The 18848-nt window shown below is 40.1% G+C and overlaps 1 protein-coding gene across 2 annotated transcripts in view; it reads left to right on the top strand.

The window, feature by feature from the left end:
- The window catches only part of STOX1 (storkhead box 1), a 54438-nt gene extending 36276 nt beyond the window's left edge, over window positions 1-18162 (top strand). For both annotated transcript variants that reach the window (XM_043477247.1, XM_043477248.1), the window contains exons 2-4: window positions 11707-11859; window positions 13950-16296; window positions 17792-18162. In XM_043477247.1, coding sequence (XP_043333182.1) covers window positions 11707-11859; window positions 13950-16296; window positions 17792-17939 — 2648 coding nt within the window. In that variant the 3' untranslated portion in view covers window positions 17940-18162. The remainder of the gene's footprint in view (window positions 1-11706; window positions 11860-13949; window positions 16297-17791) is intronic.
- The last annotated feature ends 686 nt before the right edge of the window (window positions 18163-18848 follow it).

The following is an 18848-nucleotide window of genomic DNA, read 5'->3' as shown; positions in this document are numbered from 1 at the left end:
CTACAATCAGAGACAGATTTCTTCAATGCAGACAGAGATCACTCACCCTGCAAGTCTAAGTGAGGTTATTCATTATTTGCCTCTTTAAGTCCTGAGTTAATCTTACATTGATGTTAATGGTGATATTGACTTACTGGCTATTTCACAAGACTTCCTTTCAGGAGAGATTAAAAGGCACTCCATTCTTAGGGCTGTAACTGTAGATACCCATATTTTGAGATCAAGGTGTATCAACTGTGACATTTCTTATCTTCCCCTCTGTGATTTCTCCGTGTAATAAGGATAGCCTTTTTCATCTAGAGTAGAGAGCCCATTGTAACCTTTTTAAATACAGTTAAAAATGAGTGAAACTCACTAAAGCTTCTGTGTCTCTTCTCATGGCATGTTTGACTTGACATGATTGGGGGAAAGCAGCAGGAGCCCTGACACCTTTTCTGTAAATACCCACCAGTGTGGCCTTCTAGCTTCACAGCAGTTAAGGTGTTGAGGTAAAAACATCTGACTGGTATAAAACCCAGAAGCTTACTCAAGCCCACAACAAGACAAACATTTTGCCCATTTTGTAGAAAATATGAGGAGGTAAATGTCAGATGCCCTTGACTAAGTATTGGTTAGAGATGTGTTTTGCTGTAGATTATAGAAAATCTTCTAAGAATGGCATGAACAAATAAGGAGTAGATTTGTCTCATGACAAGAAGTTTGGAGGAAGGCAGCCCCCTGGGCCAGCACAGTGGCTCAGCAAGGCTGCCAGACACCGGGGCTCACGCTTTCTGCTTTGTCTTCCTTAGTGGGTGAGGGTTTTTGACATCATGCTTGTCACCTCATGGGAAAGGTGGCTGCAATCCCTTCAGGATGCAGGCTGGAAGAAAGTCAAGAATGCAAAGGTAAAAGATGAAAGAAAGACCTTTTCTCTATGAGAGCTCTTCTCCTGGCACTGGTAGCTGGCTGCCTGTATCTTTTTTTTTTTTTTTCCTTTTGTTTCTTTTTATTTGGCTGCCTGTATCTTGTTGACCACCGTGATGTCACATGTCCACTAGTTTTAAGTGAGGCTGGGAAACTGGGTATGTAATATGCTTTTCCTGCCTCCATAGTAGAGAAAGGTGGTTCGGAATGTGGGTTGAATGAGCCAGCCTCCAATGTCTGCCACAAGGGGTCACAGACAGAGTGTTAGTGAGTAGAAGAGAGCAGGGCTAGCAGTAGACTTTACCTACATAAACTGTTTTCTCCTAGGTGGGGCTTCCCTGGTGGTTCAGACAGTAAAGCATCTGCCTGCAATGTGGGAGACCCGGGTTTGATCCCTGGGTCAGGAAGAGCCCCTGGAGAAGGAAATGGCAACCCACTCCAGTACTCTTGCCTGGAAAATCCCATGGATGGAGGAGCCTGGTAGGCTACAGTCCATGGGGTCCCAAAGAGTTGGACACGACTTAGTGACTTCACTTTCACTTTTCACTTTCAAGTAGGGAGAAGGTCATAGTCAAGACTGGTGTCTGATCAAATTGGCTTTGGAAGTTAGGAAAAGAAAAGTCAGGATTGGCTAAGTAATTTATCCATGTGTAGAACCAATGCCCTCCAAGAAGCTTTCAAAGTAATAATAATAACATGGAATAAGGGATGATCAATTTAATATCCCTAATTTGCAAAGAGAAATTAAAGAGTGCTAATATTGGTAGAACTGATGTGTGTCAAATCTTATTCCAGGTACTTTTGGATGTTTTTCCACAATAACATCTGAACCAAATACTGTTGGTTGAACAGTAATGATTTTTTGAACAGGGCACTCAGTAAGTGGAAGTGGAGGATCTGAGCCCAGGTCTGCTCGACCAATTCTAGGACTCTCTTTCTTACCCCAAGCTGTCTTAGGTAACCCAAGGCGACATAGGGACAGGTCTGACTCATCTTCCTTAGGATGGTCATGCCCAGGCTCCACAAACTTCTGAGAATGGCATTCAGGAGTAGAACCCAGGAATACTGAGTCCCAGTCCTACCAATTATAGCCCTCATGTTGGGTTATGATTGCCTCCAACCACTGCTCTTCCACTAGAATGGGAGCCCTCTGAGGGTGAGGACTGTGTTGTGTTCACTGTCGTATCCCCATTAACTGGCATATGGTAGATACTCAATAAATATTTGCTGGACAAGGAATGATTGAAGGACTGTGCTGTTATAACATCAGTGTGTTCGGCGTGCTGAATACCATGCCATGGTAGCTCCTGGTTAGATATTTCTTAAGTGGTCCATGTAGGAAGGAGACTGTAGCTCCAACTGATGGAATTAGAGGACAGTTCATGGGAGAGTTAGTCAGTGTTTGAGCCAGTCTTTGTGGCAGGATTTTGAAGCACTGAGGTGTGGGGAAAGAGTGCTTTAGGTGGAGGAAATGGGGACAAAGTCATGGAGATGAGAAAATACAGACTATTCAGAGAGAGGTAAATTGGAATGGAGAGAAGTCACAGCTGAAGGGTAATAAGTACTGGAGTAAATAAAAACTCTTGCCAAATATGATTGGAAAACATTGAGTTAAACAAGCTAGGTTTTTTTGTTACTGTCCTCAGAACCGTTAACAATGTCCCTGGGACTCTGGGGTTTCTCAAACATTGGCCTTTAGGACCCTTTTCCTGCAGAGAATTTCATGGAATGAATTTTCCATAGAACCCATTTTGGGAAATGCTGATCTAGTTCAGCTCCACACTTATAGACAAAGAAACTGAGGCACAGAGAAGAGAGGTGGTTTATTCAGAGCCACATAGCAAACCTGGGTTAGAACCCACATCGGATGGCTTGCCTCAAGTGTAATGCTCATTTGTAACATGAAGACTATGTGCATATTAAAAGGCTGCTTCTTCATTACAGGTAACTTTTATTTATCTGTTATTCAAACAACAACCTTGGTGCTAAAATTTCCCCCAATTTTGCACAATGGTATTTTATATCCGTCACCATGATGCTGAGCAAAGATGAGAATTGCTATCATTGCCTACGCAGCTTCTAGACTCTTGGGAAGAAGGTTCATCTTAAATCAGCCCCAGGTTTACCTGGAGGGCAAAGAAAGGATGTTTTTCTGCACACCCATTTTTAAGAAGATACAGGGACTGTGGAAGTTTACAAGCTGTGCTCTGCTCAGCTTGTTTGTTGTCCCCAACCCTTATACCTGCTGTGGTGGGCAGAACGGGCCCCCCCAAAGATGTCCACATCTGAATCCCTGGAACCTGTGAATATGTTGCCTAACATGGCATAAGGGACTTTGCAGATGTAATTAGGTTATGGACTTTAGGGAGATTATCCTTGATTATATGGGTAGGCCCAATCTAATCACATGAGCCCTTAAAAGCAGAGAAATTTCTCTGGCTGGAAGCAGAAGCAAAGCAACAGAAGGGCACATGAGAGATAATGGAAGAGTAGAGAAGACCCCATGTGGTCTTTGAAGCTGAAGCGGGCAACATAACAAGAAGTCCAAGTGGCTTTAAGTTGCTGAGAAGGGCTCCCATCTGACAGCCATGAGGGAATGGGACCTCAGTCCTACAACCACAAGGAACTGAACTCTGCCAAAAACCTGGATGAATGTGGAAGCAGATTCTCCCCCAGAGCCTCCAGTCAGAGCCCAGGCCATGAGTCCTAGAGCAGAGGAACCAGTGGCATCCACCAGACTTCTGACCTATAGACTGTGAGATAATAAATTTGCAGTGTTTTAAGCCACTCATTTATTTAGAAAACTAACTCACCTGGGTAAAGTCATTAACATACCCCAAGTGGAACCTGGGAAGGGAATAGAGGTTAGGGAAGGGTACCACCATGCCTGAGGGCTTTGGGGCTGAGTGTGAATTACTTTTAGCATCAGCTGATTTCAGTCATTCACATCCTTCCCTCCCAGCCAGGCATGCCTGTATCTCTATAGAGGAAGGCTGCTGGAGGCTCAAAGGGCTCTCTGATAAGGGCCAACTATGTGTCTTTTCAAGCATATACATGTGCTGTGACAGCCAGATTCTGAGGTCTCCATCATAAGCGGCCCAAGACCTTTGCAGCACCACTGCTGGTTAGTATCAGTGGACATGTCACTTGAAAAGAAAGTGCCTTCTCATTTACTAATCCTGACAGGTTGAAGGGCCATTAGTAAAGATAGCACTAAGGATTCCTGCTGGTGAACAGCCCAGCCTTCTTCTCAGGGAAGCCTGTAGCTTTTCAACAGAGGGCATTTCCCAGAAGGGGAACCATTTGTCTGGGACTCCAAAATAAACATCACTGAGCTGGAGAAGGAATTTCAGCTTCCATGGTAGATAACTTGACTACTCTTAGCCAGTTTCTGAGTCATGGTCCTCTTTTGTTTCTAACTGTGGAGGAGAGTGTTTGCTTTCTTTCACTTTTGTAAAATAAAAGGGAGACATGGAGAGGGGCTTGGCTTTGCTGGCTTGAAAGCTTTCTTCTTTTTGTTCCCATTTTGTTTGATTTTCTGAACCCATTTAAGTGTTTTAACTCAGTAATCTAATTACTGAAAGTCATGGAAATTTTTGCACACCATCTAATATCGGCTGAGGCACTTTGTTACAGATTACTTTCATTTTTTTAAAGTTCAGGATTAATTTTATTAAAGAAATTTGGAAATTCTGTACTGGATAAAAGCAGAGTTTAAAATCAGAGAAGCTTCTTGGATTACTTAGGACAAAACATCCTTTTTTGTTAAACCTGAGAGTATCTGCAGGCTGTTTTTTTCACGCTCTATTGTTATCTCTAATGCACGTAGAAGATATATTTTTCCCACAGTGTCATTCAATACAAGCTCCCAAAAAGATGCTCTCAGATTTCATGTGTCCAGGTAATTAGCTGAGTTTGAGTGGCTCAGTTAAACCGTTTGAAGGTCAATAATGCATGAATTTCTGGCAGACTGCCTAGTTTGGAGTCCATAAACACACTTGTATAGGGACTAAACATGTTTATAGTAGAGAAAACTTTGTGTTTTAAATATGAAATAATGTTAGGATTAGTTTTGCCTAGAATTTAATTTTGTGGCCAATTCATGTTTTAGTGTTACCCAGAAAATTTCTAATGGGAAATGCTTTCCAAATTTCCAAAGACATATTTCCTCTCTTTTGCATGTTTTATAGCAACATCTTTTTAATGCCCAATGTCAGAGCATAAAATGTCAGAGCTTAGATTCCACAAGGAGGCCCTCTTGGAATTTGTTTAGGTGCCTTAATTAAAAGCACAAGATAAATGTAAATATTGTATAGTAATTTTCTTCCCCTAAAAGGAATGTTTTTATGGAAAGCTAATTTCGTGCCTGAAATCTAACTAGAGCATTCAGATATCAAAATAAACACATTCAATTTTGATAAAGATGCTTTTACTTCCAGTGGACAAAGCAAATTCAAGTTTGGGATAGGCAGTTTGTGACTTGATTTTGGTTCTGCCTTTCTCACTTGGAGAGTACAAAGTTTAGGCTGGTTTTAATTTTACTAAAACTTCCAACTGATTGTTTATACTGGCAGATTTGGGAGTCCTATGTTCCTGGGTTGACCATTTCTCCAGTACCCCAGCTCCGAGGAGATGGCAGGGTGGGGAGGTTAGCTTGGTCTACTCCAGCTGCCTTCTGTGGGTCTGGTGAAAGGCAATCTTGCTGTGTACATATTTGTCATGAATGTGCCTCTTGCTATTTTTCACTGGGGCATGAATATTCACGCCTTATGAATTGTTCAGGAAGTAGTTCTCTCAGCCACTTTTCTTTACTATTAGAAAACAGCCAGAAGAGGGTCTTCTTCTAGAGGGCTTCCGACTGAGGTATATGGAGGAGACCTTTGTGTCCCGACATAAAGAAACCACCTCCATTTTCCTCAGGATTTTGATGAGGTCTTTGATTGCAGCAGGTTATTGTTGAGTGATAATCACCAACTCCAGGAACAAGCCACACTTCCAGGGTTCTGCTCCTATTGGCCAGGGGCTTCCTAGACCACTATCATTAGGCACCAGGGAGCAGGAATTGTCTGAGTCTATATGAATTCAGTCCATCACACAGGAAGCTGCTTCTAGTCACAGTTTTAGGATTGCAAGCCCCAAAGAGCCTGGCTCTGGACTTTACTGGATGTCTATCTGCTTTTGATAGTTTAGGGCTTCAATTTTCATTTTATCTACATGCTACATACATTTAATTTGCCTTGCATTGTTCCTTTGTTCCCTAAGAAATTAGTCTTGGAAAGAATAATCTTTTTAAAACTCACATAATTTGCCTCATTGTTATAACTTGGAATTTTTTTGTTATTAATTTATATACAAACTAAATCCTTTGCGAATACAGCAAGGTAAAAAGAAAAATGTCCTGTGCAGAAAAGGTGGCATTAAATGTAGTAGGCGCTAATCTGTATGGTTCTACTTTTTTGGTAGTTTTTGTGAAATCAGCCTTTTGGCATAAATACTTCTCCCATTTCCGTGGCACCCAAGAGTACAAGACTGTGTAAACAGAGAGAACATTGTTGTGAACTGTTTACTCTGGTCCACAAGCTCTCCTAGCTTTCTGATCCCTGCTTCAGCTCAAGGGTCAGAGGTCCATAGCAGGCCTGGACTAAAGGTGCTCTTCAGTTACCCCAGTTGAGGATAAAGACAAAGGGCTGGCCTTCTTTTACTGTGAAATCTAATTACATCTAAAACAGGATCTCTGCACAGAACATTGAGTTTTGGCGCAAAACTCTAAGGGTCATTGCATTCCAAAAATCCAAGTGCAAAAGTAACTGAAACAAACTATGGCTACAGCTGGAAAATGATTCCTACGTCTATCACAAATGTTCCTGTGTCAGGGTTCACCCTGCTTTCCTGCACAAAAAACTCTTGATGATTTATGCACCTGAAGACGTATCTTAGCAACAGCTGTGAAAGGAATGTACTTAGAAACTTTCTCTAGGGTTTGTCTCTTAGAGGGAGCTCCAAGGCAGAGGATATATGCGATTCAACGTGTTTTCTAAAAGACAGTTGACATATAACTGTAGTAATTTAAAAAAAAAGGCATTTGTCTTTCTAGTGGGTAGTGGATTTGTTTTACTCTTTTAAAATATACATCCCCACACTATGGTAGGCATTACATATAAATTTCCAAAAGTATCTTTGGATTTGGCAAGCAGTGTTGAGATTAAGAAAAAATTGCTTGGGATTTTTAAAATGTATGAGAAACATTTCTCATACACTTCTTGTTAACGAAAAGTAGTACTTTCTAAAAAACCTTTTTTTTTTTTTAACTTTTGTTTGGAAGTAGTTATATACAGGAGATTGCAGAGAAATGTACAGGAACATCCCATGCACACCTACCCCCAGGCCCATAAAAAAACCCATTTTGACTCTTCATTTTCCTATGAAAAGAGGAGACAAGCTGAAGGGTTGAACTAGAAAATGGGCTGCTTCAGGTCTAACCCCGTTCCTGGACCCTAGTACAGCCTCCTTGTTTCATGTGGACAGAAATGGGCAGTCACTGGCAGGGGGCACAGCAGGGGCATCAAACATAAACTGACTTTCTAGCCACTCATCTCTAGCCTTCCCTTCCCTGCCCGCCCCGTCTCAAGGCGCAGAGTGGCTGGGTTTGTTAGGCCAGGAGTGAGGTGAGGTTTGAATGTGTGTTGTGTGGTTGAGCAAAGCCTTTTTAGGTTTTGCCCTCTACTTCTCCAACACTCTAAGCCCATATTTTTCTAGCAGAGAAAAACTCGTCCATCCTTTTTGGATTAGGGCTTCTAAGTTCCTCATGAAGTGGGGCAGGTAATCAATGTAAGATCACATACAAGAAAAAAAGTCACTACGAGTGACTTGGAAGATGGGGAAGAGAGTTACATAAGTTTGTTTTAAATTAAACACAAAGTTATGTTTAAGAAGCATCAAAATATAAATTCAATATTTTGTCTGGTTGAGGAGGGAGATGAAAGAGAAGAAAGTAAGTTTCACATGCGGAGAGTAAAAAACAAAGCAAAGAGGGAATGAAGATAGGGAGAAAGGCTTATTACCCTTAGCTCAGAGGTAGAGTTTCTAGGAGAATTTTGAGTTTTAGGTCAGTTAACCTTCCACTTGGACAGTCAGTTTCATAGCGTCATCTCTTATCACTACCCTTTGAAATGCTAACTGACTAGCCATTCATCCTAGCTTCTCAGAATGCTATAGGTATCTTAGCATCACCCAATGCAACAACACCTAGCAGGCCAAGAGGAGATCCTTCCCTCTGCTGCCAAAGCAGACGGCAGTTCTGCCCTGTGTTGTGACCTTCCAAGGTCAAAGATGCCCCAGCCTGCCAAATAGAGAAGCTTAAGGAAACAAGAAAACAGACCAATGTGATCTTTAACAGCAAATGACGTATCAGTTTCCTGATGGAAGAGGTCCTTTTATCTTTCATGCAGATACAGTAAGTACTATGAACCATTTACCAGCTTTGGCTATAACCCTTTGCTCCTGGCCAGTCCTCATCACTTTCTTTCCTCAACAAATAATGCAATATATTGGCTTCCTCACTGATACTAGGAGAGTCAAATGCAGGGTTATAGCCAGGTTTTCTAAATTCTTTGGCTTCTCTTTGGCTAGAGTGGACTCCCATGCTGCCCTAGGGCCATGTTTATTTGTTGACCGATTAACTACTTTAACACCCTATCCCTCTACCACTCTAAAGAGCGGTCCTCAGAACTGCAACATGAAACATCACCTGGGAGGTTGTTAGAAATGCAGAATCATAGGCTCAGTTTCAGATCTTCTGAATCACACAGAATCTGTACCCTAGCACAATCGCCCGGTGATTCTCACATGCACATTGAAGTTTTAGAAACTAATAGCCTCCCTGATTCCCATCCTTTTTGATTTCAGATTGCTTCATCTGCCAGAAACCACACTTAGGAGACTCAGAGCTCCTTCATAATCTTTGTGTTCATTTTTAAATTTCCTAATGTACCCCGAGAATAACTCCCCAAACTCCCTCCTTTCTACTCCTCACCTCCTCAGTCCCATTTTCTCTCCTCCCATCTCTATTTTCTTTCTCCCCTTCTCACTTTACAGAGTTCAGATGACTTTGCTGTACTAATATTTTTTTTTCCTTCCATGCCTCAGAGTATTTCTGGTCATGTGCCATCTAATATTTTCTCAAGTTTCAGATGAAATACAATCTTTTTCATTTCTAAGATAGTTCTTCTTTTACCTGTGCCTTTTAGGTGCTTTCCTTTTCCCCTCCTTTGGGATCTTGTTGTCTTACTGCTCTTCTCTCTCATGGAATAATTTTCATCATTGCCATCCAAATGTGCAAAGATCTTCTTTTAAGAAAATCACAACCTACACAGTCACATTCATTTGATCCTAATTTTTCCTGGTTTGTGTTCTATTTCTACTCTTTCACAATCGGATTTTTCCAACAAATGGTCTAGAACAGTGGTTTACAGCTGAGATACTTTTGACCCCCAACCTCTTCCTTTCAGGGACATTTGGCAGAATCTGGAGACATTTTTGGATGCTGCAACTGTGGGAGATGCTCCTGGCACTGAGAGGCCAAGGATGCTAATAAACAACCTACCATGATCAAGAGAGCTCTCCACAACAAATAATTCTCTGTCTATGGTGACCAACCATCCCAGTTTGCTTTCAACTTTCTGGTTATAGCACTGAAAATCCTGAGTCCCAGGAAACCCCTCAGTCCTTGTCACCCTTGTCATCTGGCCCCATTTGACATCTGTCATCATTTGTCAAAAGTGCCAAAGATGAGGAACCCTGCCTCAGAAGGAAGACTCATTAACTTCACTTTTTCCTCACCAACTCCCTTCCTTCAATCTGACATTTTTTGTTTGTTTTGGCTGTGTATTATGTGGCTTGTGCTTTCACATTCTTAGTTTGCTGATCCACACTCTCAGCAGTGAATCCTAGTTACTGGACCACCAGGGAATAAATACCCCAATCTGACTTTTTTTTTTTTTTATGTGGCAGTGGCTGCATTTATTTGCCTGCACCACATGCCATGTGGGAACAGGGATTGAACCTGAGCCCCCTGCAGTGGAAGTTTAAGGAAGTCTTAACCACTGGATACCACTAGAGAATTCCTCATACTAATTATTTCAATTAGGAAATGGTGGAATGACCAAAATATTGGATTGAGAGTCAGAAGACTGATTTCTGTCCCTTTACTTGCTTTTAGAAAAGGCAGAGGAATCAGAGATCAAATTGCCAACATTCGTTGGATCACAGAAAAAGCAAGGGAATGCCAGAAAAACATCTACTTCTGCTTCATTGATTATGCTAAAGCCTTTGGGTGCATCACAACAAACTGTGAAAAATTCTTAAAAGATGGGAATACCAGATCATCTTACCTGCCTCTTGAGAAACCTATATGCAGGTCAAGCAGCAACAGTTAGAACCAGACATGGAACAACAGACTGGTTCAAAATTGGGAATTGAGTATGTCAAGGCTGTATATTGTCACCCTGCTTATTTAACCTTTATACAGAATACATCATGCAAAATACTGGGCTGGATGAATCACAAGCTGGAATAAAGATTGCTAGGAGAAATAACAACCTCAGATATGCAGATGACCACCCTAATGGCAGAAAGTGAAGAGGAACTAAAGAGCCTCTTGATGAAGGTGAAAGAGGAGGGTGAAAAAGCTGGCTTAAAACTCAACATTCAAAAAACTAAGATCATGGCATCCAGTCCCATCACTTCATGGCAAATAGATGGGGGAAACAATGGAAACAGTGAAAGACTATTTTCTTGGGCTGCAGATGGTGACTGCAGCCATGAAATTAAAAGATACTTGCTCTTTGGAAGGAAAGCCATGACAAACCTAGACAGTGTATTAAAAAACAGAGATATCACTTTGCTGACAAAGCTCCATCTAGTCAAAGCTATGGTTTTTCCAGGAGACATTTACGGATATGAGAGTTGGATCATAAAGAAGGCTGAGTGAGCACTGAATAATTTGATGCTTTCAAATTGTGGTACTAGAGAAGACTCTTGAGTGTTCTTTGGACAGCAAGGAGATCAAATCTGTCAACCTTAAAGGAAATCAACCCTGAATATTCATTGGAAGGACTGGTGCTGAAGCTGAAGCTCCAATACTTTGGCCACTTGATGCAAAGAGCTGCCTCACTGGAAAAACCCTGATTGCTGGGAAAGATTGAGTGCAGAAGGAGAAAGAGGCAACAGAGGATGAGATGGTTGGATGTCATGTCCACCTAGTCAATGGACATGAGTTTGAGCAAACTCTGGTAGATAGTGCAGGACAGGGAAGCCTGGTGTGCTGCAGTTCATGGGGTCCCAAAGAGTCAGACACAACTTGGTGACTGAACAACAACAACGACTGGCACAATTACTGAGCTTTTTATGGCTATATATATATTAAATAAAGAAATACTTCCATCTGTGCTTATCTCTGATAGCTAATATGAAAAAATGCTTTGAAAGATGTGAATTGCCATATAAGCATTGTCTGACCTGAACTCCAGTAGCACTTTGAGCTTTCTTATGGAAACTTATTATCTCTTGCTTATAAAGTAGTGACAAATATCACAGACTTCTTAAAAGTAGAGATCTTAAAGTAAGCCATTTTTTTCTGTCGTTTTTATCATTGTGTATATAATGTTCACAGACTGAGTAAAGACTGATGAAAGAATAGCAGTTCCACCTGATATTCAGTCTTTATTCTTGATTAACTAATTTCAAATATTTTATATGCTGTATCAAATTTATCACTTTTTTTTTTTTTTCCAATCTCCAATTTAGGTGATGTCTTTCCAGTGCAAATGAATCCAATAGCTCAATCTCAGTTTATACCTTTGGCTGAAGTTCTCTGCTGTGCTATATCTGATATGAATGCTAATCAGATTGTGGTAACACAAGAATCACTGTTGGAACATTTGATGAAACATTACCCAGGTAGAGTAAGAAGTTTTTCTCTATTAGTTCATTGCGTGTGTTTGTTTTCTATTTATAAATCATCTTAAACACATAAACTGGGCAATATACAATTTTTTTCTTTTAAGGATTTTTTTTAAAATTAATTTTTGGCTGTGCTGAGTCTTTGTTGCTATGCTTGGGCTTTCTCTAGTTGCAGAAAACAGACGCTTCTACTCTTCATTACGGTGTGTGGGCTTCTAATTTTGATGGCTTCTCTTGTTTCACAGCACAGGCTCCAGGTGCTCTGGCTTCAGTAGTTGCAGCGCATGGGCTCAAGTAGTTGCCACTCACAGGCTTAGTTGCTCCAAGGCACGTGGACTCTTCTTGGGCCAGGGATTGAACCTGTGTCCCCTTCATCAGAATACGGATTCTTATCCACTGTACCAGCAGGGAATTCCCATTTTCTTTTCTATTATAGAAACTTATATTAGAGCCCTGTCAGAAAAAGATCTGCATCAGCAAATTTATGAGTATTTTTTTTATCTTCTGGATGAACTTTTTCAAAAATAATGTTTATGGTAATTTAATTAAGTCAGACTCTGTAGAAAGGAGGGCAAAGCAAAAAAATGAAATATTCATCTTCTCCCCATGCCTCCTATTTTTTTTTTTTTTTTTTTTACTGTGCTCTGCAGTATATGGGATTTCAGTTCCTCAACCAGGGATCGAACCTATGCCCCTTGCAGTGGAATTGTAGTCTTAATATCTACCACAGAGGTCCCTGCCTATTCTTAAATTGCCACTTCCCATTGGTGACAAACTTCTATTGTTTATAGTTTCTCATGGGCTATTCATACATTGTATTTGAATATATGTATCCTTTTAAAGCAACAAATTGGATCATTGTATACTTTCTTTCTGGGCTTCCCAGGTAGCACAGTGGTAAAGAATCTGTGGGCCAACCCAGGAGATGCAAGATGCAGGATTCAATCCCTGAGGCTGGGAAGATCCCCTGGAGTAGGAAATGGCAACCCACTCCAGTATTCTTGCCTGGAAAATCCCATGGACAGAGGAACCTGGTGGGCTACAGTCCATGGGGTCACCAAGAATTGGACACCACTGAGCCACTGAGCATGCACATATACACATTCTTTGTACATCTTTCCTTTTTAAAGTTAAAGACAGATTTTTGATGTCTTTCTGTTGAAGCATATATCAATCTCATTCTTTCCACAGCTGCATGATATCCCAAATGCATGGTTACACAAGAGTATTTTTTATTTTTCCATTATAAAATATGCATATTGTAGAAAAGTCCAGAAAATATAGAAAGGTAATCACTTATAGTATCACTGCTCAAACAAAGGGCTTCCCAGGTGGTGCTAGTAGTAAAGAATTCTCCTGCCAATACAGGAGACATAAGAGATAGGGTTTGGTCCCTGGGTTGGGAAGACCACCTGGAGAAAGAGGGCATGGCAATCCATTCCAGTATTCTTGCCTGGATAGTCCCATATACAGAGCGGTCTGCCAGGCTGTAGTCCATAGGGTCATAAGGAGTCAGACATGACTGAGGGACTGAGCACACACTCCAAGGAAACCAATATTAACATACTGATGAATTTTCTTCCAGTGTTACATCTTTAAACATTGTTTTCACAATCTAAATATGATTTTGAACCCTGCTATTTAGAAAGAGAATTTCTTTAAAATTGTTACCTTCCTTATTTGAAAAACTACCATAATCCAGGTGTTAGGTAGTTTGCCCTTACCCAAGCACAGACTGATTTTCATTTTTTCTTTGGATTCTTACTAAGATTTAAGCTATGAGACCGTGGTTTTCAAAAACTTCTGTGTTTGCTCTCAAGAAGGCTTTCCTTAATCAAAATTTAAATTTGTAATGAGATCATTTAACTTGGGGTTTGTGTTTGAGTGAACTCACTTTTTTTCCTCTACTTAACTGGTAACCTACCCATATATCTTTGTGTAGACCAACTTATATTCCTATTATTCAGTTGAACTCTCATTATTTTTAATGCTTTTTTGACATTTTAATTACATATATTAATTGGTTCACTCATTAAAAATATTTCTTATTCCAAATCTATCAGGGTAAAAATTCTTGTTTGTTTTAGGCATTGCAATTCCATCTCGAGATATTCTTTATACCACTCTGGGAACTCTCATTAAAGAAAGGAAGATTTATCATACTGGAGAAGGATACTTCATAGTTACTCCTCAGACTTACTTCATCACAAGTACAACCCCCCAAGAAAACAAGAGAGTTCTGTCAGATGAAAATTCCCAGATGCCAACTTCCATTACATATCTGGTGAACGTGGACAGCTGTGCAGAGTTAGCCAAAGAAAATGCAGCCCTCATTTCCCATTGTCACTCCTGCCGGTGTTTCCATGATGTATGCACTCAGGATGTACAGGAATCACCAGCTGCTGCAGAAGTAACTAGCAAAGGGCAGAAAGGTCTTGTGGAATCCAAATCTTTGGCACACAATCAAGCAGTTTCAGTGTCTGAGGAGAGTCACGTCTGTGAGAGTATCAAACCTTTACCACACACAAAAGACAGAGAAAAAGCCAAGAAGTTTGGCTTCAACCTCTTCTGGCGCAACACATCCAGAAAGGAGAAGTCCAGAATACAACACAGCAGTTTCTCTGCCCAGTTCCCACCAGAAGAATGGCCCGTCCGAGATGAAGATAACATGGACAATATCCCTCGAGACATCGAACATGAGATAATCAAACGAATTAATCCCATTCTAACTGTTGACAACTTAATCAGACATACTGTCCTAATGCAAAAGTATGAAGAACGAAAAAAAAATAATAGCCAGGGTACATCCACCGATATGCCGACACTGAGACATAAGTATTCTTCAAAAGTGGGAGTTAAGAAAAGACAGGGCTGGTCTGTAAAACCTCGAAGGCAGGGCCATTCGCATAGGGACAGACACAAAGCCAGGGGTCAGGGAAGTGGGCCTCAGCCGGGAAATGTTAGACTGGAGAAACACCCCAAGCTCCCTGCTACACAGCCTACCTCCAGTATTAAAAGCCCAAGTGAAGCAGTACTTCAGAAACCACTTGGTGAGAATCCATCAGCACTGGGTCCCCATTTGATTTACAAAAAGCGAATCAGTAATCCTTTCCAGGGTTTGGCTCCCCGAGGGAGCCCAATAACCAAAGCGCACAGCATCCAGAAGACCAGTGACTTGGAACCCAGTCAGACTGGACCAAAGGGAAAGCCTTTCGAAAGGTCAAGGTCTTTGGTTTCCTCAAGAATCTTTGAGAGTGAAGCCAAACAGCTTTATGGTGAACAGTGTAATGATATACTGAGAGAAGAATCCGCTTATGTGAATCACTCTACTGTCAAATCTATCAGCGATGATTTTAGAGACCACCTCTTAAATTACTCTCAATGTAATGTTTTACAAAATGGTAGTAAATGCTGTTCCTTCAGGGAAAGCATGTTGAGATGCGATGTGTATGGTGGAGAAAATGAGGCAATCCCTGAAGTCTCAAGGAAGAGTTATTCTCATTTTGACACATTAGAAGAGACAGAAGAAACACAGCATGTCCTGCCATCTGGAAGGTCCTCTTCTTTAGACCAAGCATCCTCTGCTTGTAGATTAGTTGACAATACAATATACCAGTTCCAAAATCTTGGTCTTTTGGATTACCCAATTGGTGCAAAACATTTGAGACAAACTGAGAGACAAGACCGAGACTCTAAAGAAACTCTGATGGGAAAGGCATGTGTCCAAGAAGCACAGACTGTGTGTCTAGAAAATGAAGGGCTTTCTGATGATGACCAGGCCTTGTATCAGAATGAAGTGGAAGATGAAGATGGGGCCTGCAGTTCACTCTATCTGGATGAGGATGACTTTTCTGAGAATGATGACTTAATTCAAATGCTGCCTGACCACATTCAGTTTTCCTTTCCAGAGGGAAACAAGTGGAATCACTTAGGAAAACAGAAGGTGACTGGAAGGTCTCTGACTGAGTATGACAGCAACATACAGAGGTTTGAGCCTCAGGTGCTTAAAGGAAATGAACATTACACGCTCACTTACCCCAGTGAAAGCCAAAAACCCAACCTTTCTGCTGAAAACTGTACCTTCAATTTAGGAATCCAGTCTGGTTTTAACTATGAGGAGGAACCCAGTGTAGCTGAATGTGTACAGGCCTCAGCGCCTGACGATGGAAGTATATTTGATTACTACAGCACAGGGAAAGCCACTTCTGAGGCCGAAGCCCTACAAGGCTCCGTTGATGACACAGGAAAGAAACCAGTTAACTGGAGTCAAAGAGCTCAGAGTCAGGAAATGAGAAAACAGTTCACACACAAGTTGGAACTCTTCAACACTTCACATATGCCAGCGTTGGCTCAGGATGTCCAACCTGAACACAGTCACTTGGAAGGAACAGAAAATCAGAGCCTGACAGGAGATAGTGGAATAGATTCTCCACGGTAAGTGCACATATAAGTGACTAGCCACTAAACCACAGGAATTATTAAAATCAAGGGCATATTGAGTTATCTAGTGGGACACTCCTGCATAAACTTTTTATAATAATGCAGTTCTGCCAGCCTTTACTGAATCAATTATATGAAATTATAATGAAACTCTTACACAATAGGATAGAATTCATTTTTAATCTGAACCAAGATTTGACTGTTCCACTGTTCCACTACTAAAATCTTGAGTTATTTCTAAAGATAGAAAGGAACTACCATAAACCAAGCACTTCCTGAAGTACTTGGTTGGAAATTTTCACTTACATTCCTGGTTCTATACAATATGAGATAGAGATGTAGCTATTTTCCACTAATCTTTTCCAAACCAATTTGTTTAAATAACATTGCTCAGAGTATAAATATAATTTGGTCATAATAGAATATTTGAGAAATACTGAAAAGTATTTTTTTTCTTTCTTTGTGGCCTTGTCATGGAGAATGTGGGATCTAAGCTCTCTGACCAGAAACTGAACCAGCATTGAACTAGGAATAGACCTCCAGGGAAGTCCCTGAAATTATTTTTAAAAGACACTCATAATCACTCTAACATCTAGATATTTTAAAGATCCTTTTTATATTTGGTGTATTTATAACACTTCTGTCTGAACGTATTGATCTGCTTATAATGTGGTTTTCTGGAAAGACTTATTAAAACTATAATCATTAAAGACACTTATAGAAAAAGAGAGGGGAAATAACATTTGGACATCAACTGTGTGCTATAATTGTTATGAGGATTAGGGAGACAAAGATGAACAAGATGTTGTTGCTGCCTGTAGGAAGCTTACAACTTAGTCGAAAAGGCCAACAAATGAACAAACACCAAAGTGCAAACTCTTCATAACTGCCAAAGAGATGTGGAATTAAGAGTGATGTGTGGGAAAGACACATTTTTGAGATATCTCGATGTAATAGACAAGAGAGGGAGAAGAGGCAAGGTGGGAGAAGGGACTGTCAAAAGCAAAATGCCAAACCAATAATGTGAGTTGGCTAAAGCAAGGCAGGTATGTTGAATAAGGGACTAACATAGCATACAGCTCTTAGGAGAGAATCATTGTCAATATGAAAAATATTATAGTTGGCTTTTCTCTACCATATGACTTTTCAAAAAAGAAACAAATTACACAAGAAGATATTGGTCACTGCAGTTATATAGAAGAGTTTTTCAGGGAACTTACTATTTCTGACTAGAATATACTTGATACTAGGTCTAAGAACAGATGTTTAGAAAATGTGAACTTCTTAGAAAGCAGCTGTCAAATAATTGAATTGCTTTTGGAAATCCTTTAAAATGTAAAGAGCACTTTAGAGTTTTAAAGGTTAACTTACTTGATAAGTTAGTTCCTGTTAGTAAATGTACTGCTTCAAAGAGTAATAAATGAAGATATAATGCCTTGGTTAGAAATCCTTTTAAAGGCAATAATTCTGTTATTTTTAATATCTCTAGGACACAGAGTCTGGCATCTAATAATTCAATCATTTTGGATGGACTAAAAAGAAGACAAAATTTACTGCAGAACTTTGAAGGCACAAAGAGCAGTCAAACACTTACATCCAGTTCCTTACTACAACTAACTCCAGTGATAAATGTTTAATTCTTATTGTTTTTGAAACTCATAAAAATGTACAGCATTAATATATAGTGTTTTAATCAATTGAGTTTATAAGAATTCTCTAAAGCCAAACATATATGTTATTAATCCCATTACATATTTTGTTGTAGTTAGCTGGCTTTTTTCCTTTTTTGACATTGATTTTTTTGAAGCTTATTATAAATTTATTGGGGACATAGTTTATAATAAAAAACATGGAATAATTGCTCTCCTAATTAAATGTAATTAACTTGACTATCAGACAGACATTTATTAGTTTTTCAAATACATAAGATGCTAATTTACTACCCAGTAGTGAATTTCTGTACTCACATCAATGCTGAGTATTTACGGTAAGCGGATCTCACCAGATTTCAACACTTAACTCTAGAAAATAGTGTTTCCGGTGCATAGATACTTTGTTTGCAACTAAAGTCTTTTATCATCAGAAAGAATTTATATAGATGTACTGGGTACTGGTACTTTGCAACAAGAATTCCTTCTATCCAATCATTGCTGCCAAGGATATTCTTTGTGACCAGCTTTAACATGAGGAAATGGCTCTACACTGTAACTGAATGACAATATCCAAAATACCTGTGGCAGCAGGCATATGGCTCAACTGTTTCTCTGGCTTCTCCCCATGTTTGAGGCTCTCCATAAAATGGCTTTGAGAAGTCAGGATGTTCTCAGTGGTGGAGATAGAAGGGAAGCAGGATGGCTTGTGAGTAAAAGGGAGGTTCTGAATTAAGAGATTTAGAGAAAAGATGGAAGATGGCTGATATCTTTTTTGTTCATCATATAAGACCTACATAGCCTCACCAGAATTTTTTCTGTCAGGTCTTTTCAGACCAAGTAGTAGGTCAGTTCTTTTGGGTTTAGGAAACACATGGAGCAGTCAAGACTGGTTTC

The sequence above is a fragment of the Cervus canadensis genome, chromosome 8, assembly GCF_019320065.1.
Source record: "Cervus canadensis isolate Bull #8, Minnesota chromosome 8, ASM1932006v1, whole genome shotgun sequence".
Taxonomy (NCBI): Eukaryota; Metazoa; Chordata; class Mammalia; order Artiodactyla; family Cervidae; genus Cervus; species Cervus canadensis.
This window is presented reverse-complemented; position numbering and strand designations above follow the sequence as displayed.